Consider the following 24593-nt stretch of genomic DNA (forward strand, 5'->3'; position numbering starts at 1 on the left):
GACACCATCTGGCCACTAGATGGCGATACATTCATCGGTCCATGGATCGAACAGGGGCTCAACTCATCCACAATGTAAACATTAAGGCCTTGTGGGAAGTGTGCTGTTTATATTGCTCTTCTGTATTTGCAGCAGATGTATCTCTAATTTTAGCACAAAAGCCTGATGAACTCTGACTGTGGCTTAATATTTGAGCAAAAGATGTTTTGAATCAGCGCTAGCTCAGTGTCGGTTTCAGTGTGGAGCTCTGTCTGTATAAGGACAAACAGCTGTGTCCTGTGCTTGCTCTACTGAGGTAGTCTGGTGTTCTTCTGTGACAATACCGTATGTCTTGGTAAGACTAGAAAAAACGCCACACACACTCACGAAACTGGGTCAGCGACACATGGCAGCTGAGACTTGGAAGCGCATGTTAAAGGATGACTCCTGCTGGGTTACAGGGTGGTAACTTGTTCAGGGTGGTAGTCTCTCAAAATTCTCTCACCACATTTTCCGTTCGTTTCCTGATCTCTGTCCAATCCTTTTCTCTTTTCTTTCTTCTGTTTCCGTCTTCCAGTGCTACAGCCAATAGTAACATGGCACGGCGTTTTTTCAAATAAGCAGAGAGGATGGTCTGTCTGGGTCCAGTTTATGAGCTGTGCTCACACAGGCAGACATCAGGTGGGGTTACGAGTCCTTCTTAAGGTAATGTCATCATGGGTGGGGGCAACTTTCTGTGTAAATCAAAGCTTACACTGTGCTACGACCGCATCATGTCAAGCCACCAAGAACAGAGTTTGTTCAAGTCATCTGTGCATAATTTATTTTAATTTATTTCATTCGTTTCAGGCTGCATTTGGATTATCTAAAACACCAGCAAAAGAGCCCCACAAGGACTTTCCATCCTTAACTTCAAGGTTCAGAAAATGTTATGCATGAGGATTTCCATTACCTAAACAGGAGAGGGTGAAAGTGACTTTTCCAGTAACAGGACTTTGCTCGGTCTGTGTGTACTCTGTGTGTCTAGATGTCAGCTTAGGTTTGTTTAAATTAAGAGAACGTGTTTCCAGGCGGAGAGGAGGGAGGTGGGATGAGAAGACATAAACAAAGGAGCCGAACCTGCCTCTTGTGCAGATGGACAACAGCTGCCGAACGGCCTGGACAGACAAGTAGGCCTACACACAGTACAGATCCTTCTTTGGAGGCTTTTATTCTGAAACTCTATGAGCCTCCCTCAATCTACAGTGCAATACATTTTCCTCTGCAGTATTTTGAGTATTGTAAAAACTACTGCATAGACCACACAAAATCTGTGACAAAACACACCCAAAAATTTTCATTCAGAAAAAAATCCATTAAACTAAATATAGATCAGACTGGTACAAGTTGACAGGAAATGCTCTGTTTTCGTGTTGAATTAGAAATCAGGACTGAACATATTCACACCAGTTCATATTACTATATATAGCTTATTCATAATTCCTTGCAGTACATTGCCCATGGCCAAATGACATCTTAGTGCCACTATACTGTGTTGCCAAACATTTGTTCAAATTTAGAACAAATGACCTGTCTTCTTGTTCAATGGACTATGACATGTGGCTGGATGTTGAACAGTAAGTCAGCATTGCCTCGGTGAATCTCCAGCAGGAGAGGCTGGTCACTTTGCAACGCTTCGTGAATGTCTTCAGTGGTCTCGACTGGCTGTCCATTTAGCTTCGCTATAACATCGCCTTCCTTAATCCCTCCACTAAAACACAGAGAGAGGAAACTTTAGACAGTGATTTGGTTCAGGGGTGTCTGAAGTGCAAAAGAAATGCAGTATCAACACATAATAAATTCCATTATGGATGTGGACATGATGGCAGTCGAAGGAATACCAAAGTTTGGCTGACGAATGCTACTTTGTGGAACATTGATTTGGTTGAGCAAGTTTCCCGTGTGTGTACTTGGGTTTTTGCATGTGTGCGTGAACATACTTTTCGGCTGCACTGTCAGGGATGACCTGTTGCACCAACACTCCACTGCTGACATCAGGAAAGTCTGGGTTTTGCTGTTTTAACTCTGGTATTAGACTGCAAAGCACAAAAATACAGTAATACTAATGCTTGCATTAATGGTAATACAAATAATACTAATATTAATACGAATTTAATTATTTTCATATGTAACGAAAACTTATTGCACTGAAAGAAAATGGGTAAAAAGTCCATCATCAATTAAAAAAATGCTGAATTACAGATGTTCTGAAAATGCTCAGGATTTGTAAATTAAAAATTAATGATCTAATGCGTGAAAGTTTGTTGTTACAACTCACTCTTTGGTGATTGTGAGCATCTTGATGCCTAAGAAACGCCTCTTCACTTCTGAAAACACCACAAAAAGCATAACCTCAGTCCTCAAGAAAGCTAGCACAAGACCCCGCACATGTAAACAGTCATGGAAGTTCCATTACGACCAACACTTGTGCAGCAGTAGCTCTCACCTGCATCAGAATGTTGTTCCTCTGTCCGGCTTCTTTGCAGTCTTGTCTTTTCTGTCACAACAACAACAACTGGAGTGGGATTTACTGAGAAATACTAGAAATACCAGTAGAACCACCTCATAGGAGGTATTTCTACAGGTAGGAGGATCGCAGACAGTAAAAACTCGGATTGTATTTGCTATTCGTTTTCACCTGTGTGCTGTTCGAGCTTTGACCCCTGACCTTTGCTGTGTTTGGTTTGTGAGTCTGCGAGGAAGCGGCTGATCCTGTCTGAGGGTATAGCGAAGGAGATCCCTGCTGTCACTTTCAGAGTGTTGATGCCTATCACCTCCCCATCCTGAAAAAAAAAAAAAAAAGACCACAAATATGGCAGAATTTGAGGAACTCAATATTTAGAGACCTAAATCTAATTTCAGTGACTGAAAATATTATTTCAAGGAAAACTGTGCATAGTTCAATGCAGTGCGTACAGCCACAGGGGCAAAATCTTGCGGTTACTAATGCAGACATTATCCTGAAGCTCAGACTGAATTGCCATTTTGTTTTAACTTAATTCATGAACAAATCCCAGATGGGGGCAGCAGTTCAAACATCTGGAACCAAGTCATGCCTGTGACACAGCTGCTTGTATCAGTATACAGATCAGTATCAGTATTGCCAGTAAAGGATAGAGAGCTTTCCGTTCTTTTTTGGGATTTTGATTTATCACATTTTGATGCAAATTACTATGAATAAAATGCATATATTTTATATAATTATATATTCTATTATATTAGCATTTGTTTTTTATTGAACATGTTTGTTACTGTAATTTGTAGCAGCAATAAGAGTAATAGTAACAGTAGTAATAATAGGAAGAGGATGAGTAGTAGTAGGAGTCGTATCACATCATTTGCCTCTAATGATAATATTTTCAACTTTTATTTTCTCTGTCACCATCCAATGAGGAGTGTATAAATTTTCAGCCCAATCTATTGGCAGAGTTTAATGATCTTGGGGTCAGGAGCCAATGTTGAGTTTCTTGCTGTACAGATGGCTTATCCCAAAGGATGTGGACATTTCTAAGACTGCTTTATTGAAATTTGTATTATTACATAACACTATGTTTGAAATATACCACCATTATTTCTGTAGAGTGCATTTGTAGTTTCCTCTGTGCTCTCGAAAACAGTATTAGAGTATATATGATGCTCCATATTCACATATCAACTTGACAACTTTCTAATTAATGGGGTCAAGAGAATTTGGAGGCCTGAGAACTGGGTCATAGGCCACTTTTTAGATACTGTGATGATGAGGACTTCTGACAGTTTTACTGAACGATCTTTCAAAATCGCATGAGTCTTCACAGCGCTACTCACCAAGTTAACAAGAGGTCCTCCAGAATTGCCGTACTTCACACAGATTAGAGGAACATGAGACAGGAACAGATCAGTCACATCGGTGATTTTGACACATATGCAAAAAAACAGAAAAACCAAATACAACAAAAGCAATTTGAAAAAACTCTGCACGCACATCTGACCTGAGCAAAAGAAATACTCAGGCTGTACACAGTGTGTATACATGAGTGTGTGTGTTTGTGTGAGCTCACGTTAATAATAGCATCAGTCTGGATGTAGTCCATGTCTGAATCTTTGATGCCCAGCTCCTTGCCGTCTCTCTGCGCTGTACTGACGATGCCGGTGGTCACTGTGTTCTGCAGAGCGAAGGGGCTGCCGATGGCAACCACGAACTCCCCTGGTCTCAGATCAGCTGAGTGGCCCAGAGACAGCACAGGAAGCCTCTTCTGCTCCCGCAGACCGAAACACCGGCACACGTGAGAAAACATGGACATGTACGTAGATAGATGTGTCAGGTAGAGACACACTGGGTAAGTTGTACAGAGGGAAAAATTCAGGAATGGAATGGAAAAATTACTTTCGGAGACAGAAAGACAGAAAGGAAGAAGAATTTAAGGCTCACCAAACTGTCCAAGTATTTGAGATATTGGTGTGAGAATACACACATCAGCGCTGTGTCTGTGAGTCACAGAGCTGGTGTTTATAAAAGTATTCCTGCTAGCCATATGAATGTCTGGCAGAAAACTGCCGAGACTTGGCACAGACACATGCGGAGATGTGGGCTCTCGTGCAATGGTGCAGAAAGGTTTTTGTACATGAGAGCATTTAAGGGTCAAGGAAGTAGAAACTGTCTGGAAAATTACATTTCTTCACATCACTTCAATTTGGAAAAAGAGAAAAAGAGTGAAAATGATTGAATGGCAGATAAATAAAAATAAAGGAACTTCTCTTCAGTGTTGTTCTCTCACCTGAGGATTGACCTTGATTGTGGCGATGTCCGCCTTCCTGTCTATATCTCTGAGCACGGCCTCGTACGCGTCGCCATCATGGAGCTGAACACGTAGCTGGGGCCTCCCTGTCACCGTGGTAGTTATGGTTACAACGTGAGCGTTGGTCACAATCACACCTGAGTGGGTCACAATAAAACCAGAGCCGCTGGAGAGACGCATGTGGCGACCAAACAGAGGATGTCTGGAGAGAGTAAGAAGCCAGGGACTGATGAACAGGCAAAAAAATCGTAAAAATGTATTTTGCTCTTAGCTTTTCACGTCCAGGTTGTCCTGAGTGGCAGCAGAACTGCTAAGACCGGTGTGTCCTTTACACAACAATCCCCTCTAGATGGAATATCGATGGCAGATAAGGATAAAAGAAATAGCTCTCTCTACACAAATACACACCTCACGAACAGCTCAATGTGGACAACAGCGGGGGCTATTTTCTCCACTACATCGGCGATGAAGTTGAACTTGTAGCGAGGGCTGCTGGGATGGACCGAGGGAAAACCTATACTGACACGAAGAACCCACTGCATTAATACACACACACGCACGCACATGCACGCACACAATATATCCTCCACAGTCATTCACAATCTCCAATGTAGCATTATACAAGAGAAATGAGAAGACCAGTGTTGAGGTTAGAAATGTAAAATAGTTCGGAAAACAGATTAAATTTAACATCCAATGGCAAATGTGAAACATCTATCTGTCTGCCTATCTATCTGTCTATGTATCTGTCTGTCTGTCTATCACCTGTCTGTCTGTCTATCTGTCTATTTATCTGTCTGTCTGTCTATGTGTCTGTCTATGTATCTGTCTGTCTGTCATCTATCTATCTGTCTATCTATCATCTGTCTATCTATCTATCTATCTATCTATCATCTGTCTATCTATCTGTCTGTCTGTCTGTCTGTCTGTCTATCATCTATCTATCTGTCTCTCTATCCATCTATCTGTCTATTTGTCTGTCTGTCTATCTATCTGTCCGTCTGTCTGTCTGTCTCTCTGTCTGTCTCTCTATCTATTTGTCTCTCTATCTGTCTGTCTGCCTGTCTATCTATATCTGTCTGTCTGTCTATCTATCTGTCCATCCGTCTATGTATCTGTCTATCCATCTGTTTATGTATCTGTCTATCCGTCTGTTTGTCTATCCGTCTGTTTGTCTATCTGTCTGTTTGTCTATCTGTCCGTCTGTCCATCCATCTGTCTATGTATCTGTCTGTCTGTCTATCTGTCTGTCTGTCTATCTATCTGTCTATCTATCTATCTATCTATCTATCTATCTATCTGTCTGTCTGTCTATCCATCTGTCTGTCTGTCTATCTTCTGTGGGAAGGGAAGGATCTGAGGAGCATGAGTGATACACTGAGGAAGGCGAACATCAAATAATGATAATTATTCCCATATCCAGAATGATCCGCATTTGGATCTTTATTCTCTGGTAAAGTGCAAAATTCAGTATTAAAGTATGTGTTGAAATAGCGAGCGCATTTCCAGATATACAATGAAGACATGGAACCTAGGTATGGATTTAGAGTGATCATTACAGCAAAACTACAGCCTCAGTCAAGAAAGAGCAATTCCTGTCATTACTTTTAGATGGTAGCACTGCGGAGTAACACTGTTTGTGTGCAAAATGAGTATCCTAAGTGTGTCGGGTCCGACTACTGCAACATAAACCTCATACATGTGATCCCAGACTCGTGTGAAGCTACAGCAGCCCTACCTGCGCCTGAAGGTGAACAGGGTCCTCTGTGCGCTTGGCTAACCTCTGGTCTCCCCTTCTGTCGGGCTTTGCGGCTGGCTACCCTCATCTTACACACATTACCGTACGTTTGCCCGTCGCTTCCGCACACCCGCTGCTCCGTCTTACACCGGCAGACGCCCCGGGAGCCCCGCCGCCTCCCCGCGGCGGGCATCCTGCACTCCAGGCCATCCCCGCAGGGCAGGTCGTCCTCGCGTCCGCAGGGGTCTCCCTCCCGCGGGGCGCACACCAGGCAGCAGTCGCACCGGTCCGGGACGTACCCGCCGGGACAGCTGGGGCTCGGGCACAGGCTCACGTCGCACCGGGAGGCGCACTGGCCGGAGCGCGCCGCCACGGCCAGGTCGCGCGTAAAGACCAGCGCCGCTGCGAGTAGAAGTAGCTGCATTGTGATGGATATTGACAGCGTCAGGAAGCGCGTTCAAAGGTGATTCATTCCTTACATGGTCATATTAAATGTTTTATCTCCAAACACCCAACTGCTTTGTGTTACGACCCGAAATTAAAAACAAAAACAAAAAATGAAAATGAATAAATAAATACAGCCGCTACTGGCTACTTCACTCAGCAGGTTAGGGGATGGTTGGAGCTATATCAAAGTCGTTCTCTACGCTCTGTGCAGGCTTTCGCTCCGGACATCGCCGAGTCAGCGGTGTCTGCGGACTTCACCAGCCTTGTGACCGGGCATCGCTGGGTCCGGAGGACCCACGGGGCTGCTGCGGTCACGCGCGCCGCCTAGTGGCCGGGGAACCACGCAGCACACTTTCGGCGACGGGGCAGGTCGGATCCCGCGCGCCGTGTGATTCCGTGGGGGGGTTTAGGTCACTAAGGACATTAAGGTAAATGTGGACATTAAGGTCACAAGAACGTATGGTTTCACTTCAACCATTGTCCGAGCAGGACAAGACCCGTGTCTCCGACTATATATATATAATACTGCTGCCACTGCAAAATATGCTATGATCAATATTCTTGACATACTTTGAGTTCTTAGAATAGAGACTTCAGATCCCTTTTCATCATTTACCCTCCTTAAACTCTACTCCCCTTTCACAGTAACCTGGAGATGATGGGTTTGTGACAAGGCCTGGTGCCCCGCACCTGCAACACGTGGTCGATCTCCCAGCAAAATCACATATATAATAAAAATACAATCGCCCTGTCTTTTCTTTTCTTTTCTTCTTTCGTGGTCAAGTGCCTTAGCGGGACCGGGCCAACTCAGTCCCGAGGCCACCAGCTTCTTCACTCATCGACATCTAGCAGGCTGAGGCTCGTCCACAGGTGAGTGACACGCGCTCCAGCTCTCACGCGGCTGCCGTTTCTCTGTGTGTCTGAATCCTCGTCCTCCGACTCCACGGTTTTACGGCCGGACGGGGGCAAAGCCCGGCTGTGAGTCAGCCAAGTGAACGGTGGCCGCACTCCATTCAGCTGCTTCAGTTTTCAGGGTGCCGGCGAGGTTCGCGCGGGCCCGCCGCCTCACACAGCCGTGACCCTACTGGGGCGCGTGGGCAGGGCAGAGTCAAAATGGCAGCTGCGGGAAAGGCCTGCTCGTGGCGGTAAAGGAAGAATGTTGGCTGAAGGAGCAGAGGAGGACAGGTCATTATAGATCTCAGTCCACGGGGGGCTGAGCACAGGAGAAACCTGGAGCGAAGGGCTCTTTCTCCAATCACTTTAACCCGGAACAAGTAATAGTCCTGTCTACCTTTTATTCTGTACTCTTCCAGGAATTCACGTTTGCAGGTTTAAAATGCAAAATACAAAACATTGCACATCCTAATATCAAACAAACAGCTCTATAAATTCATCTATCTATTCTAGAAACAATATTAAAAGTAATATTTAGACAGTGTGTGATCATATATGTTTTTTCATGTCCATATTTAAAGACTTTGAGTTATAGATGAAAAATCCACATTTGAAATTGTGCTTTTTTTTTTCTTCTTCTATGTGCCTGTGGGTGCTGGCACAGTTTTCCACATGAGGGCAGTGTCAAGCAAGGCTACGTGTCACCCTGCTCCTCAGTGCTGACACACACACACTGGTGATACTACAACATGTCTTTTCATATTTTTATTTCCTCTCCAGATGTGTGCTGCGTTTCACTGAGGGCGTGTGGGCGCTGCCTAAACGGACGAGTGTGCGTGGCGACGCTCTCCAGCCATATCTCCCTTGTGCCACCGTCGTGGCTGGGGAGAAGCAGACTTAAGTAGGCGGGGGTGTGTTTGTGCATGTGTTTCGCTTGCACGTGCATATAGAGATATGTACACGAGGGCGGGTTAATAATGCATGTGTGTGTGTGTGTGTGTGTGTGTGTCCACATACCAACAGGTGCTCATCAGTGCCTCAGTCTAACCTGTAGCACCAGCTGTGAGTATGAGGATCTTTCAGTTACATTTAAGATACACAACCGTGATGTCGTTTAACCCCTGCAGAAGGTTTTGGTGGTGGCGAGACTGCTTTCTAAAAGGTCACTGTGTACCACCGTGTTCCTACGATACACAGTAACCTTGGACTGTGGTGAAGCAGGCTAAAGAGTTATGCTCGGCATTGCTCCTCCAATCTGCACCTTCAAGATGTAACTAGTGCTGAAACACTAGTCGATTGACGAATCGGCCAAAAATCGGCAACACTTTTGATGATCATTTAATCAATAAGTCGTTTACCGAACAAAAGCGGCAAACATAAACTGGTTCCAGTGTCTCACATTAGGGTATTTCCTCTTTCACAGACTAAACTGAACATCAAAAACAAAAAAAAAAAAAAAAGGAAATCAGGAAACTGTGATCTGACATTTCATCGACTAGATGATTAATCGATGACTCAAAAATATGACTGACCGATCAAGCATTATTGGAAATAATTGTTATTTGCAGAACTAGATGTGCAGTGAGTTAGGAACGACAAGTCAGGTTTAAAAAGGCTGACCCAGAGGGCACAGCAATCAGGAAATGCACAAAAACCAACAGTATTTGCAGTAATTTCCAGTTTTCATCAGGTTGGATGGCTGAGTTCGAGATCCAGTCGGAAGACAGAAAGTACCGGGACAAGTCAGGTTTAAAAAAAAAAAAGACTGACCCAGAGGGCACAGCAAAAATGAAAAAAAAAAAACCAAGTATTTGCAGTAATTTCCAGTTTTCTTCAGGTTGGATGGCTGAGTTCGAGATCCAGTCGGAAGACAGAAAGTACCGGTCTCTTTCTGTTTGGATCTGTTGTTTTGCCTTTACAATACTTTTTGTTAATCATAATCACAGTCTTATGGCTACCTACTGCACATTCAAAAGTCAGGCAATTTAGCTTAGTACACAATTAAAAAATTTTTTTGGTTTGGTTTTTTTACATAAACAGGGCACACCAAATTCATGTACAGTTCAAAGTGTACAGGTTGCAGGTTAATCTGCATTTGAGGCAATACTGCTACCGTCATCAGTTAATCATTAAGTCTACAAGCTTAATGGCCCTGCCATAGGTAAAGAGAAATAGCTCTGCTGAACACACCTTTGTCAATACTGTTTGACAGCTGTAAATATACACAGTTATAATACTCTTATTTATCTTGTAATTTCCCTCAGCACTTATTTAAACATCTAATTAATCTGCTGACTGGTACCATTTCATGAGCTTTCTTCCCTTAAACCATCAACAGTGATTTTTCTGTGAAACTAATGTACAACTGACCAAAGCAAAGATTCAAATTTCCAAAATTTTATTTTTCATCTTTTAAATATACAATTTTTCTCATACAATCATTGAGTTGGAATAAAAATTTCAAGATGCATACATAAGAAAACATAACAGCATCAAGCAAATGTGAAATATTGTCCTCTGTTTTGTTTTTTCCTCTTCACATAATGTATGATAAAGGGGAGCGACGAAGTTCCATCCCCCATGCCACGAGGTTCGAGAGAAAGCTGCTTGCCAGCAATTAAATACATGTCAAACAATAAATACATTCATTGTTACGAGAAAAGTCTATTTTTTGACAGTATTCACTCGTACTGAAATGTTTAGGAGCAAGAATCTGTGTAGAAACCGTAAACAGATTACATTCAAGCAATGTGTTTATTCCTAGTCCTCCTCCTCCAAATTTTATTTTCAAGTTTCAGCAATATTCTCTTATCAAGGCTTTTCACTGTTCCATCCACTAACAGATTTTGGCAGTAGTGAGAGTAGAAGACAGATGTGGTTTTGAAAACTAACACTGGGTAAAGAGTGGTTCGACCAAGTTGTGTGGAACTAGTCAAACACTTCCAGCAGCGCAAGTGCACATCTATAGTTCAATAAGTAATCCTACAAGGCAAAAGCAAATTGTTTTGGACTTTAAATCCCAGACCAGGATCGACATTGTCCTGGAGAAAAATTCACTTTCTGGAGAGATCTGTGAAACCAGTCCTTTAGATTCCCAAACACTACTGGACCACAGATCTGTAAGTTTGTGGTTTGTAAGTGCTGGTTCTTTGGCCATTAGCCCCACTAAGAGATCTTACAAGAGACTTCAGTAGGTACTTTGGGTCGATTTAAAAAAAAAAAAAAATCCCTCCTTTCTGCCTCCTAACAATAAACAAAGCCCACCTCTGTGGAAAAGCCGATTATCCAATCAGGTCACCATGGTAACCACAAAGAGCCCCAAGGTCTCTAAAAGACACTGGTATGCCAATCTCTCTAGCTCCCATGCTTTTCTGTGCTCTCTTCACAAAATGAGGAATGGGCCCAAGCCCAATTTCTTCACAAACCATTCCTCATCTCACATTCTACCCTCATGTCTTCCTCTTCAAATTTGAGCAGTTTCCAGTGTGATTTTCTCATGTCCTCCCTCATTACATCCTTCCTCGCCTCTGGACTGACTTCAGGACAGAAAAACAGCTGTTGCAGATTCTCTCCTCAGCTCCCCTCCTCATCCCTTTCTGATTACCAAGAGGAGAAAAAGGGCCGCTTGCAGTGGAAGGTTTGCGTGAAGGCGTTTCCCAGTGTGACCACACGTCCCTGGCCGCCTGAACGGCTGCGCTCCACCACGACCCGGGGCATCTGCACCAGCTGGATGGGACTCTTCCCGTCCTTCAACGCCTGGGTCAGGTTCAACACCTGGGGACAAACGGGATTCATGATTAAAATAGAGAAACTGTGCAGTGTAAATAAGTTCATTCTGAGTGCACCTAGCACCATATGAAATCTGAGACCTGGATCATTTAAATGTAATCTAATCTGTTGCCGAAACAGTTTTTGGTTGAACTTTACCTGTGTGTTAATTTCAAACAGGATAATTTCAAAATAAAATAAAAATATTATCTGTGACTCATTAAAGGACTTTGTGAAGACACTAAAATAAATCAAACTGGCATCAACAAGGAGGACAACACTGGACACAGTAAAGAACTACATCAACAGAGAATTAATTATCTGCTGTTGTCTTCTTTTATCCCAGTGTAATCTTGCATATGCTATAACACACTCAGTGGTCATTTAGCATTCATATGCATTAAAGCACGGACCAGGGAGGTAAAAGGAAAGCAGGTGCAGGTGAACAGAATAGAAAGATCGGAGAGGTGAGGCAGGGCAGCAGACGGGGAGTGGAAGGGGGAGGAAATTAGGTTAGGACGGGTGGTGATGAGGTTACAGAGCCAACAGCGGAAGTGACTGAAAGTGGGGCACGAGAAAGAAAGGAGAGCAAGTATAAAGGGAAATAACGGCAAAAAAAACAAAAAAAACAAACAAAAAAGATGACATACAAGAGAGACAAACTGACAGGAACGGCACAGTCAAGAATAATCAGTTTAGAAAAAGAAAACTCACCTGTCCCCTCATAACAGACATCTGTCTCTCAAACATGGTTTTGTCAAAGCCTTTGTCCGTCTGAAAAGAAAGAAAATGACTCATGTTTGCAGGTGTCCCGTGTGTCACATGTCGCTCAATTCAAACATGCACACCATACCTTGCTGCTGGACGGCGGCTTGTTTCCTTGACTATTAAAACAATTTTAATCTTAATCTCAGCGTACTGAGATGAAAGGGAAGAAAAGAGAGAACGTGCCCAGTACCTTGAACATCTCATAGAGGTCCTCACAGAGGTCCTGGACAAAGTTCATGTCAGAGAGGCGCGACAGCACCAGGTCTCTGGTCTCCTGGGAGAAGGCCACCTTAGCCTGGGGGAGCCATGCCCAGTGGAACGGGTCTGATGAAAGGAGACAACGTAAAGGTGCAGCTTGTCAGTACACTGTATGACATTCAACAACCTCTGCCTGCCGTTACAGTGATGCCCTTTGCTCTTTCACAGCTGTCTATAACTAAAGGAGCAGCTAGACATTTTGGAAAAATACGCTTATTTGCTTTCTTGTCGAGAGCACAGATGAGAAGACCTAACCACTCTAATGTCTTTACGGTAAATATGTAGCTTGAGCCAGCATACTATTTTATGGCGTAGAAACTAGCTAGTCTGGCTCCGTCTAAAAGCAACAAAATCTGACAAAAACACCTCTGCAGCTCACTAATTAACATATTACATTGCGTTTGTGTAATCCATGCAAAAAGCTAAATGTTGGGGTTTTATGGGGAGTCTTTATGATAAACTCAGCTAATCTGCTGGCTCTAGATTCATATTTCTCACATAAGGCCTTACTGTGGTATAAGATTATTTCCCAAAATGTCAACCTATTCCTTTAATTGAGAATTACTTTCATAGGCCTGATTGGCTACAGCTTTAGAATCTAAAAAACAAAACAAAACAAAAAAAAAAAAAATCTAAAAACGTGTTCTTTTGCAAAATAATTTCATTATATTGTGCTCTGGTGACGTGTGATATCCATTTGCCATTTTTTGTAGATTCTACAGACTAAATGACAAAAAAAAAAAAAAAAAAGAATGATTCCAGGATGAAAAATCAATAAATTTCTGGTTATACCATTATTAGGAATGAGTAGGTGTTGACAGAGACAACAAGCTGCGGAGACGGGGCATAAATGAAAAGTTGTGAGGGAGAAAAGAGACCAACATACAGGCTCTCCATTCGTCCGGGTGTTTAAAGGGGAAGGCCAGGCCGTTGTCAATTGCTGCAATTTTAATGGAAGAGTCTGGACAGTTCTCTGGCCACTCTGAATCCTGCAGTGAGGGGGAAAAGAAGATCACAAAACACATCAACATTAAATGACTGAATGATTAATGACCACTGACCAGGCCAGTTATTGATCACTGTCCAAAGGGCTGATTAATTGGACAGATAGATGACAGCCTTTGCTCATTTATCAATACATTGCAAGCAATGACTGATGATAGTAGTCAGATAGTGTTCTGGTTGTTCTAACCAGCAAGGTCACCGGGGCACTGGTTTGTTCCAGACCTGCAATATCCAAGCTATTGTCTGCTTATGGTGGCCTCTGTGTGTCCTGTGTGTGAATGAGTGACAGAGCATCAAGTACACAGGTGTGTTTTTTTGCTTATGCTTTTGCGTATGTGTGTGTCTATAGCATACGAACAGAAACTCAAAATCATTCGCATTGCTGCCCCAAAATAACATGAGCTGTGTCCTATGATGAAAGTGCATCGGCATTCCAGTAGTTCAGGCATGTGTGTATTTAACCTCACCTTTTGTCTGTCTCCTTCTCCTTCTTCTCCTGGCTTCTCATACTTGATTAACCAGTTGTCATTCCCTCGATCTCAGGGGGAAGGCAAAGATAAAGGGGAAATAAAAGCGTGGAGCAAGTTTTCATTACCAGATATGAAGTTGAGGAGACAGAGCACGATCTACAGCCTTCAGAATTATTGGTCAAAATGACAAGTGCAAATACAATTTAACACACACACTCACATACACAGTAAAAAAAAAAAACAAAATAAAAAACTTGCTAATAGGCTGACAATATCAACAAGAGGCTATGACGTGCCAAACACAGCTGGTGACAATGACAATTGGCTACTGTGCAAAATAAGACACTTTTTTTAGTAAAATATGATGAATGTCTTTCTTAATCCAATAGTCAACACTGTACAGTTTAACTGATGGTTGCTTATCCAATGCTGTGTTTAAGTTAAGTAAACACTGTGTTAAAATGTCAACACAGACACACCCTCACCTGTGTTTCTTATAACGTAGTCTAACACCACAAGCCGCTCAAACTGTGACTGCAGCTGCTTCCTGATGTTCTCTGGCAGCGGTTCTGCCTCAAAGCGCCGCAGCCAGTAGTCCGCTTCACGGTAACCCTCCACAAACAGTTGAAACGAGCCCACCTTGAAACACACGCAGGAAAAACATCATATAAGCATACATCGCCATTGTAGCGTAGCGATCAGTGTTCTGAAAATAGTAGGCTTTTTGTTTGTATGGTAATAATGCGGTGTGGTGTAATGATGTAATGTGAAATAGTAAAGTAAATCACTCAAAATGTCAGCAGTGTATGACAGCTGAAATATAACATCTACAAAGATATGCATCACCCAGAAGATGAGAAACAGGCAGCTTTACAATGGATTGTTATACAGGTTTTAGATTATATGCTAAAATTGGCACTGGAGGTGAGTACAGTACACTATAAAAGAGATGGGATCCATTCACTGTCTGAAAGACAAACACAATTTAAATCAGAGAAGACATTTAAGCTTCCCCTGACGTATGTATTTGAATAAACCTGTCTTTTCAGGGAACACAGAAACAGACAGCGTTGCACGATTCCTTCTACTGTCCTCTGCCAGGACTGCATGAGCAGCTATTCTGAGCCCTCCGCTCACTGAGACAACAACTCTTTCCCCTCATAATGTCAAGACAGCAGACTTAAACACAAATATGTAAAACATCAAAGAAACTGTTTGAATCAAAAAGATGGTAATTTTATAATCAGTACTGGTATATATTAGTATTTGTTCTAATTTCCACCATTTGTGTAAGCCTTCTCAAAATGTACAGGTGAGATTCCAGCCTATGCTTATACTAAACAACTAAAAGTTGGTGGCATTATACCCAGAAGGAACCCACCTTGGGTGGCAGCCCCACTCTGTGGAAGCGTCGTCCCACCTTGGGGACTTTCTCTAAGGCGTACTTCTTCCCCCTGGACTTTGCCCTGTCGATGGCGCTGTAATGGAATGTCTCACTGGCCAGATACACCACCTGGTACGAAAAGAAGATGCTCATTTAACAGTAGTTTAGCTGTACCTTGTGACCACTGCTTGATAATTTCTCCCACAGCTAGAAATATGTAAAAGAGAAAATGAGTCCAATCACTTCTACGTCCAGGTTCATTCAGGTGTTCACTAAATGTGACAATAAACTAACAAATCCAATTAAATTCAGGTAGAGCCTGACCACACGCTGTAGCTGCGTAAACTTTAAAATGCAATAATATGCATGCTCTCTGGGCCCCACCTTGGTTTTTGGCACGACTCCCAGGCCGAGCTTGGTATCAACCAGTGAGGCAGCAGCCTCTGAGAGGTAACCCTGGTTAGGCAACAAGCAGCCTCGGCCAAAACAACACGGACAGCACAGCTAGTGAGAGAGGGAAAGCCAAAGAACAACCATAAACCCTTGAGAAAGCTGTTTTAAAAACTGGCTCACAGTGTTTCTGTGTTTACATTATTTCCAGGCGATTAAAACATGTGACACTGTGTACCTTGTGAAAATATTTGGTCCATTTGGGGTTCAGGTGACCGTAAGGTTCCTCTGACTTTGGTTTGAAAACACCAATGATTTTCTGTAGCAGGAAAAGAGAGTGACGTTAAAAAAGAAAAAAAAATTCAAAGAAAATTGCAATTTGTCAAATATTGGCCAATTGGCTAACCATGGAAAAATACAGTAACACCATGTACCTAAGTTTACTCTACAGAAATAGCACTTTTACATTTCACGGGACCTGTAAGAAAATGATAAAAAGAACCACAGGCAAGAACTCCAAAGTTATAGGCAACAGCTGTAAAGTGATGAAGATGCTGCTGACAAGTTAGAGATCAATACCCTTTCCCTGTAGTGTACATTAAACTTGTTAATGTGATGCTAATTGTGTGTGCTTGCTATCTGTTATCGACACGAGCATCAATGGTTGCATCATTCAGCGTCTGCTGTAGATTCCTCCTCCTGTGTGGTTCTTATTGGGCGCTTACAGTAAATTAAGTGTCATAAAGCTGGCACACCTAATCACCGGTTAGGAAACCTGAACTAGAATGATAAAGAGAATTGGGCAGGTAGTAAACTTTGATGAAGAAAAAAAAAAAAAAAAAAAAAAGTTTTGAAATATTATAAAAACTGTTTTTCGTCCGTGCTCCTTCCTTGTCACCCTCCTTGTCTCTATCCCCAGCTCACCCCTTTTGGGTCTTTGACAAAGTAGCTCCCACTGGAACCCTGTGAAATTCTCTCTGGAAAGACCCCGTTCTCGATAGCTTGTTCCGCCCTTTGGATAATATCTGAAAACTCAGGATCGTCAGGGAAATGGTTGAAGTCCCCACTGTTGGTACCTAGAATGGGAATAAATTAAGAATATTAAAATTCATATTTACACTGTGGGCAATCGGAATGTGCTACAGTAAAATAGCGAGCGCTTTTCTTAAAGAATGGAACAATAATACTGCACCATCGTGCCACTTCCAAAGTATGGAAACAACTTTTAATGTCATGCAGTTTAAATATGTTGGTAAAACATTTTGGTGATTCTCAAAGCAATATAAAAAGGAAAGACCCTCGAAATTCTTAGATCATTAGCTTCAATGTCAACTATTATGGGAACAGTCATAACAAATGCATTGGCCTACACCTATTTTAAAAAGGAAAAAGTGGCATAATTTCAATGGTTAAACCCTCAATCAGAGATCACTGTAGATTGTCCCAACTCCCCAACCATGGAAAACATGGCAGTCCTGTCACCTGTGTCTCAGCATTTAAACGGAGCAGAATGCCATTAAGGATGCAAGATATCTCTTTAAATTTGTGTGTAAATAATGAAGAATATTGAAAAGCATTCCGAGCCGATCTGGGTCATCTTTGCAAAACCTATTTAAAAGTAAAAAGATGATCTATATCAATTATTTTGGAAAGTGAACACAGATTTTTTTTTAAAGGCCCAAAACAAAGTTGTAGTAAGTTAAATTTCTATGTAAGTGCAAAATTAACTGAAAATGATAACAATTTTATCCTAATAATGTACGTTTCTATGCTCGCTAAGCCTATCTACATCTTTCCATCTACTGTTTCTCCGCTAATTACCCATTCTACTATGTCATATCATGGACACAGTTTGTATGTGAGAGGCAACTGGGGACATCCATCCATCCATTCTCTAAACCGCTAACCCTATTCATGGCCATGGGAGGCTGGAACTGTTCCCGGCAGATACCGGATGAGAGGTGGGGTAAAACAGTTGGCTGGTCTATCACAGGACTAACACACACAGAAACACACAAACACATTTATGGGCAAATTAGAATCACAGATTCACCCAACCTGCATGTCTTTGGACTGTGGCATGAAACCACATGGACACAGAGAGAACATGCAAACACCACACAGAGATGCCCCAGCTGGTCAGTGGAATTAAAACAAAGATCTTGCTGTGAGACAACACTGCTAAACGAGTGACTCTGCAACTTATGGCATTTATGGTTGCCTTGTAGATCCAATATAATTCTCTTGACGTGACTGCTCTGTGATGAATAAGGGGGTGCTAATTTTTCCTGTGATGAAAGCCTAGTTATATGACACGACACATTCTGCCTTCTTCTCTTCACACAGGGCAGTACAGTCAGCTCACAGATAGGCTCCATATGCTCTTTATCAGTCACACTAAAGTCACAGTGGGATGCAGGGAGAGATGAAGGGACAGACACTGGGAGGAGGGAGGGAGGGGAGGAAAGAATGGACAAAGGGACGGGAGGACAGTTAACGTGCCATTTGTAACAGAGAGATAAGGAGAAAAAAAGATAGCTTTGAAGCTAATTCACTTGAAGGGGGTGGAGAGAGAAGCAAATTAAAAAGGAGGAAAGAGAGAACAAAAGGATGGAGATATGCAAATATTACATCCGTGATCTGGATTTTCTAAGTACTAGATGCTTGTCAGGGTTGTGTTAGTAATGTGGACCACTGAGACAAGAGCTGACCACCTAGAAGAAAATTTCCTAACATGTAGGTGTTACCGACACAAATTCATATTGAACCTTTTACTTCACTGGGGGTCTCTGATGTTATTCCAGCTGCAGTTTTTCTTTCCATATTGGGTGATGGTTTATTTTCCATCCATCCAAAAAACAAAAGCTTCAAAATATTAGCACTGACATCTCTCCCAAAAGCCACAAGGGTGCACGAGGTGCACCTAATTTTAAGATAGGCTACACTTCTAGCGCTGGCTAAGCCTAGATCATACTATCAAATTATTTAAACCATGCATTTAGATGGAGCCTAAAAGTACAGTAACTCTAACCTGGTCAAGTCCCACCAGTGGACCGGATCCTTCTACAGCACACTCCCTCATAATGAGGCTGTCAGCCCTCCAGATGAACCCAACTTCCACTAACTGAAAGAAAAGTTGAACTGGCACACACAGTCTACATCTATAGGGACTCTATAGATGACCATGATTTGGAGCACATGTGATGTGTGTGTGTGTGTGTGTGTGTGTGTGTGTGTGTGTGCAATGTCATCTTGGACGTAGAGTAAGCAAGTTCTAATTGCTCATGTACCCCCCTGCCACAAGACGTGTGGCCATGAAGGCAACTTTGTCTCCAGTGAAGCTGACCTTTATTCAAAAACATCTCCATCTTGACCTTAATGTGGAAATACTATGATGTCAACACGGACCCAGAGATAGACTGTGATTAAGTCCTGCAGGCTGTCGCTGATTTACGGCAAGATTTTTCTCTGTGTAAGGCAGAGTTGACACAATATGTTATCTTCATCATTTAATTTCCAACAATAAATTCGATGTGTTTATTCAACTGCCGTGCCTGATGAAGGACGATGCACTGGATTGTGCTGTTGATGAAAGTACATGATAATGTCATTGTGCAGTGTGACTGCAGGCGGCAGAAATGTCTCTTTGCTTCTCCCTTTCCATTTTCTCACCCTGCAGAAAGTCAGAGTGAAAGTAAATACACATGGATACTTCCTCTCTCCCAAATTCCCACTTCACTGTACTGGACTACAGAGGGTTTGTGTGTCTCTTTGCACACTAATGCCTGTCTCTCAGAACCCTTGGTCAGTTAATGGGGCCCAGCAGAGCTCTTTCATGGAGGGAGCGCTGCTCACTCAGAGCTCTAGAGACCCGCTGAACTACAGTGCACACTGTGCGTGCAATGTCACAACACTGCATTCTGAAAGGGGTTCAGGCCAAGATGTGCGGCCACACTGAAACACAACTGTAGATGCAAGTCATTACAAGCTCATGGCTTTGATGCATCTACACACTGCAAGTCTTTTACCTACGTTTACATAGCAACGTGATTAAATGTTTCCGTGTATTTAAATGTACGCAAATGTATAAATTGAGATTAAAATGTACGCTGTGTAATCTTAAATCAGATAAATACACACTGCTTACTGCTTCTGGCAAACTATGGACTCTGGTGAAAGAAAGCTGCAAGAATGGGTGAGCAGCTGAATGCAGCTTAGTGGGTTGGATGCATGTAAATTTTACCACTGACCTGTAAAACCTCACATAACATTCAGGTCCGGTCCTGGGAGATAGGCTTGGTAGAATTCGACTGCCACAATTTGCAGTATTGATTTGAATGACATTTTGTGTCATACAAAGCAACGCAGTACAACAGCTCTCTACAATGTGTTACTCATGATTAGCAATGCAATGATTCAAAACTGTGTTGAAATTCTAGACCTGACAACTATTATTCCAAAAGGACACAGGAAACGGGACACCAACACCTGCGATTTCAGGCTCTGCGTATCTACCTGTGGCCTAGATTTCTGGACCTGACAGAACATTGTCGGACAATAGCTCTCTGCAGAGAAAGAGAGAGACACAGACCAATAGAAGTGAAACGAGGAGGAAACAAATGCTCAAAAATGATGTTGCAGGGCAAAAAAAAGGGTGGGCGGTATGAGGGGGGGTGGTGTTAAATCCAATTAGCAGTTAAGTGAGAATATGTGCCGGTTCCATGTTGACTAGATCACCTTTTCTTTGTTTTCCCCTTTACAAACCTTTTCTTTTTATAGTCCAAAACAAAACCAGTGCCGTGAATATATGAATGACAACAGATAAGCTACACAAACAATACACTGGCAAAAAAACAACATCAAAAAAAGATGATATTAATATATTAGCCTCGTCTCTGTAGCAATGTAGGGTCTTCAGCTATACAGAGGAAGACAACATCTGCCTAGAAACCTTAACACCTGCTGTATAGGTCTCGGAACTAACGCAGGAAACTCAAAAAAATATATACCATAAGTACGACTAATGGACTTTTACTGTGAGGACATTTTAAAATGTGTTACACAATTAAACTGTACTCGTGGCTGGACTTGTAGTGTTGAGGTCACCAGGTGAAAGTGCCAGCTCCTATCACCAGGTGATAACATGCAACTATTACATCAGCTGACTGGAAAAAACACACACAGGGTACAGACATCACTTCATGCAAACACAAGCCAAATACCCACATAACTTTAATGTGACATGAAATCTATTTTTTTTTTTTAAACCTGGGACTTTTCAGCTATACCAAGGCAGCAAGCTATTGCTTTTTATTTTGCCATTAGGCAAAGTTTTGTTTCCCAAATCAGGCAAGGGGCCCCTTGAGGGGGTCCCAGTGGGAGGCAGAGTGAAATGGTTTGTACCCCAGAAGGCTTACATACCAGCACAACATTTTGACCACGTTGCATTCACTATTATCTCCACATCTGCCGGTTAACAGTCGGCGTTATTCTGCACTGAACCATATGTGCCAAAAGCACGCTACTCAGGACATATCCTCATGGAGAATCGGTTCGCCGACCTAACTTCCTAATTATGAATAGGTATAATAAGATTTCGAAGGCCTTGATCCAACACGATTACCTGGGGAGGCCAAGGTGTCTTTATCCGACGACGAGCTGTGCCTGTTCCGCCTGCTCCGCTTCTCTCGCACACCCCGCGGAGACGACGAGCCTCCAGCTAAGCACGGTAACAACAGCGCCTCTTCGCCGGAGCCATCCGTCTCCAGCTCGGTCAAGACGCTTTCACAAGAGTCCGAAATGCGAACGGCGACTCCGGGGTTCGCCGAAAGCCCCAAACCCACACGGCTCCTGTCATATAATACCTTCGGAGGGTCCGTGGAGTGAAAGTTAGACTCCAGCACAGATACTGCTGTTGCTCCGGTGGCCAACGCGGGCTCGCTGGTCTCTGTCTCTGTCTCTGTCTCTGTCTCCGTCGGGTCGCATTCTGACATCATTGTGGCTCAGTTTTTAATACGTACAAGTGCAGTAAATTACCCCGACTTCCGTTCAAGTTGTCAGCCTTCCATTTTAAAGAGGCTCGAGTGCATAAACCCCAAAACAAATTATTCGAAAGCAGCTGCTTTCGCTCACCTATATGTCCACATAATCCTTCAAGCTCGCCTCTTCTGCTTCCTATTTAGCCCATCACGCATGCGCTGCATTACAAAAAAAAAAAAAAAAACATGAAACAAAAACCAATTGGCTAAAGCTGCCTTCAGGTGCTCCTTGGGAAGTCCGTACCGCCGAAAATTGAAAACATCAACCCGGCAAAAATATTTCTCTACCACATTTTTATTATAGAAATCTTGTGCAATGTCCACTTTGTTAAGTTAAAACGCCCCTAATTGATATAGCTCTGTAGCTAATGAAGGCCGTTATTAGCTTTACAGTCCATAAATACTTTTAACGCCAACAAAAACAAATAGGCCTATAGCTTTTCATCGGAGGTTAAGTGAGTAAAAACTGGTGGCTATGGCTTTGTGAGTCAGTCATTTTAAGCTAATAATTATTAGGACATCACTTGTCGGCCTACGTTGAAACGTTTTCCTCGGTTTTTCCTCTTTGTCTGTCCGTCGTCTCTTTTTAAAGGAACTTTTATATTGTAAACAGTTCTTGAAACCCTAATGTAAAGCTTCATTAACCCAAGCTAACTTCAGTCAACAATCACCCTCTTAAACTGCATAATTAAGCTACTTTGAGCTTCAATCTAATTCCTCTTCATGGAATAAGTAATAAAATCAAGGTGTTATGCTCATGAACAGCCTTCATTCATAGTTTTAATGTTTTATTAAGAAGACTTTTACCAAATCTGAAGAAAAAATAATCTGACTTTTAACTGACTCGATCTGGGTTAGACTTCACAATTAAAAACGGCGCTGTTTGACACAAGAAGCACTGGAATTTTAATATTTAATTTATCGTCCCCCATCAAAAGGTTAAAACACCTCGCAAACACGTACATTGATGCCTTCAATGGTTATTCATTCATGTTACTGCTTGCCTACCGGGGATATGTAGCAGTCATTTTTATGGCCACTAGGTGTCGACAGTGATACATAAATCCAAACCGTTGCAAAATGTTGAATACTTTGTTCAGTCTGTTCTTTTTTATTTTTAACTTTGATGTAAAATAGTGGTGCTCCTTATTGACCAGTTTTAATCCTTCATCAAGTGCCATCATTCTTAATATTTGGCCACCATAGGCGTAATTCCTTCCTAATGCCCTGCCTTCCCACAGGCTGTCTCCGACGTGAAGGTTAGGATAACAAATGGGCCTTTTTCTGGTGCAGCCGCCACATGGTAAAAAAATCGTAAAAATTTCCTTTGCTCCAGTTTTCAGTGTGGACCTAAGGTGGAATAATGAAGGTGGAAGAACCTCTGCATTAGCTTTGCCAGGCTTAATGTAGTAGTTTTCCATTCCTCTATTTCCCCTACTTCCCCTCTCTCTTCTTATCTCCCCTATAAATTAACGGTGTCCCTCTTTTCCCCCTTTCCTCTCAGTGCCCCTCAATCACCCAGCGGTCTGCACAGCACCTCACTCTCCCTTAACCCTCAGCCTCTCTCCACCCACAACTCGCCCCCTCCACCACCACCTAGCTCTCTAATAAGGGAGTAGCTGAAACACATGCAAATGAGCAGTCAGCCAGCTGGTATAACAGCAGTCATGTGATCTATCAAGGTAGGGGGTTAGGGGGTGAAGGAGACATGGGGGGGGGGTAGAGGATGAGGGAGGATGAAGGAGGGATCTTAGGGCTTGAGAGGGAGAGAGACGGGTTTAAAGACATGCTATACAGACACACAGGCATCCCTGTGCTAGCTCTTTGCTAGATGTTAAAATAATCTAATCAGCCCTCTCTGCCCTTGTCCATCAGCTTTCTCCATACTGTTTCTGCCTCTGTCCTCTTTACCCTTTATGTCTGTATCCCTCCATTCTTCAAGGACAAATACCTGAAATGTCACTCATTTGACATATGACACTTTGCAGGGAGGCACATCAGAACATCTCTCTCTTTCCCTATGTATGCGTGCGTGTGTGTGTGTGTGTGTGTGTGTGAAACCTTTGTACTTCACCCACCACTGGGTGACAAGCCCCTGCAGCAGTCAAGTCACACTGCAGACACACTCACTGCATGAATGCATGCGCGCGTGTCTGTGTGTGTGTGTGTGTGTGTGTGTGTGTGTGTGTGTGTGTGTGTGTGTGTGTGTGTGTGTGTGTGTGTGTGTGTGTGTGAGATCCATCTTTGCCTCACTGTGGCACCCATTCCAGCAAATTCTACTGGCATAAGATCTGGCTTACTCTGCCAACAGCAACCACCCTCATCCATTCCTGCTTCCTCCTCCCCCCCCCTGACTGCTTGATGAGGGAGAGAGGTAGAACCCTATAGCTCAACTCATTTTCTTGTGTGCATGTGTGTTGTCAGTGATTAGAGTGTTTGTTAGTGTGTGAGCGAATTCATTCAAATATGAGCTCGCGGGCTCCTGATTGCAGAGTCTGCAAACCCCAGCACATCAACTCAGACATCCACCAAGGTTTGATGTTTGAATGTTTAAAGCGGTCTTCATCAATACTGACTTAGGATTTTCTACATGCAAAATTAAGTTATATTATAAAAGTGCGCAATCAAATACACATG

At 42.8% G+C, this 24593-nt stretch overlaps 2 protein-coding genes across 3 annotated transcripts; both read right to left on the bottom strand.

The window, feature by feature from the left end:
* Positions 1-788: 788 nt before the first annotated feature.
* Positions 789-7367, bottom strand: htra3a (HtrA serine peptidase 3a). 2 transcript variants are annotated; one of them, XM_040147512.1, is made up of 10 exons: positions 6535-7367; positions 5205-5310; positions 4776-4998; positions 4059-4253; positions 3826-3858; positions 2687-2801; positions 2465-2515; positions 2297-2345; positions 1959-2054; positions 789-1729 (listed from the first exon to the last, which is right to left on the bottom strand). In XM_040147512.1, the coding sequence occupies exons 1-10, from the start codon at positions 6956-6958 to the stop codon at positions 1561-1563; spliced, it is 1461 nt and encodes a 486-aa protein (XP_040003446.1). In that variant the 5' UTR covers positions 6959-7367; the 3' UTR covers positions 789-1560. The 2 variants fall into 2 exon arrangements, with proteins under 2 accessions (XP_040003446.1, XP_040003445.1); XM_040147511.1 differs by having other exon boundaries at positions 2657-2801; positions 6535-7365.
* A 3725-nt stretch (positions 7368-11092) lies between these two features.
* Positions 11093-22095, bottom strand: pi4k2b (phosphatidylinositol 4-kinase type 2 beta). The gene is made up of 11 exons (XM_040147319.1): positions 21542-22095; positions 16843-16994; positions 16157-16237; positions 15913-16032; positions 15526-15657; positions 14630-14783; positions 14142-14212; positions 13556-13658; positions 12602-12735; positions 12358-12417; positions 11093-11649 (listed from the first exon to the last, which is right to left on the bottom strand). The coding sequence occupies exons 1-11, from the start codon at positions 21912-21914 to the stop codon at positions 11476-11478; spliced, it is 1554 nt and encodes a 517-aa protein (XP_040003253.1). The 5' UTR covers positions 21915-22095; the 3' UTR covers positions 11093-11475.
* Between the last annotated feature and the right edge of the window lie 2498 nt (positions 22096-24593).

The sequence above is a fragment of the Xiphias gladius genome, chromosome 15 (genome assembly GCF_016859285.1).
Source record: "Xiphias gladius isolate SHS-SW01 ecotype Sanya breed wild chromosome 15, ASM1685928v1, whole genome shotgun sequence".
Classification (NCBI taxonomy): Eukaryota; Metazoa; Chordata; class Actinopteri; order Istiophoriformes; family Xiphiidae; genus Xiphias; species Xiphias gladius.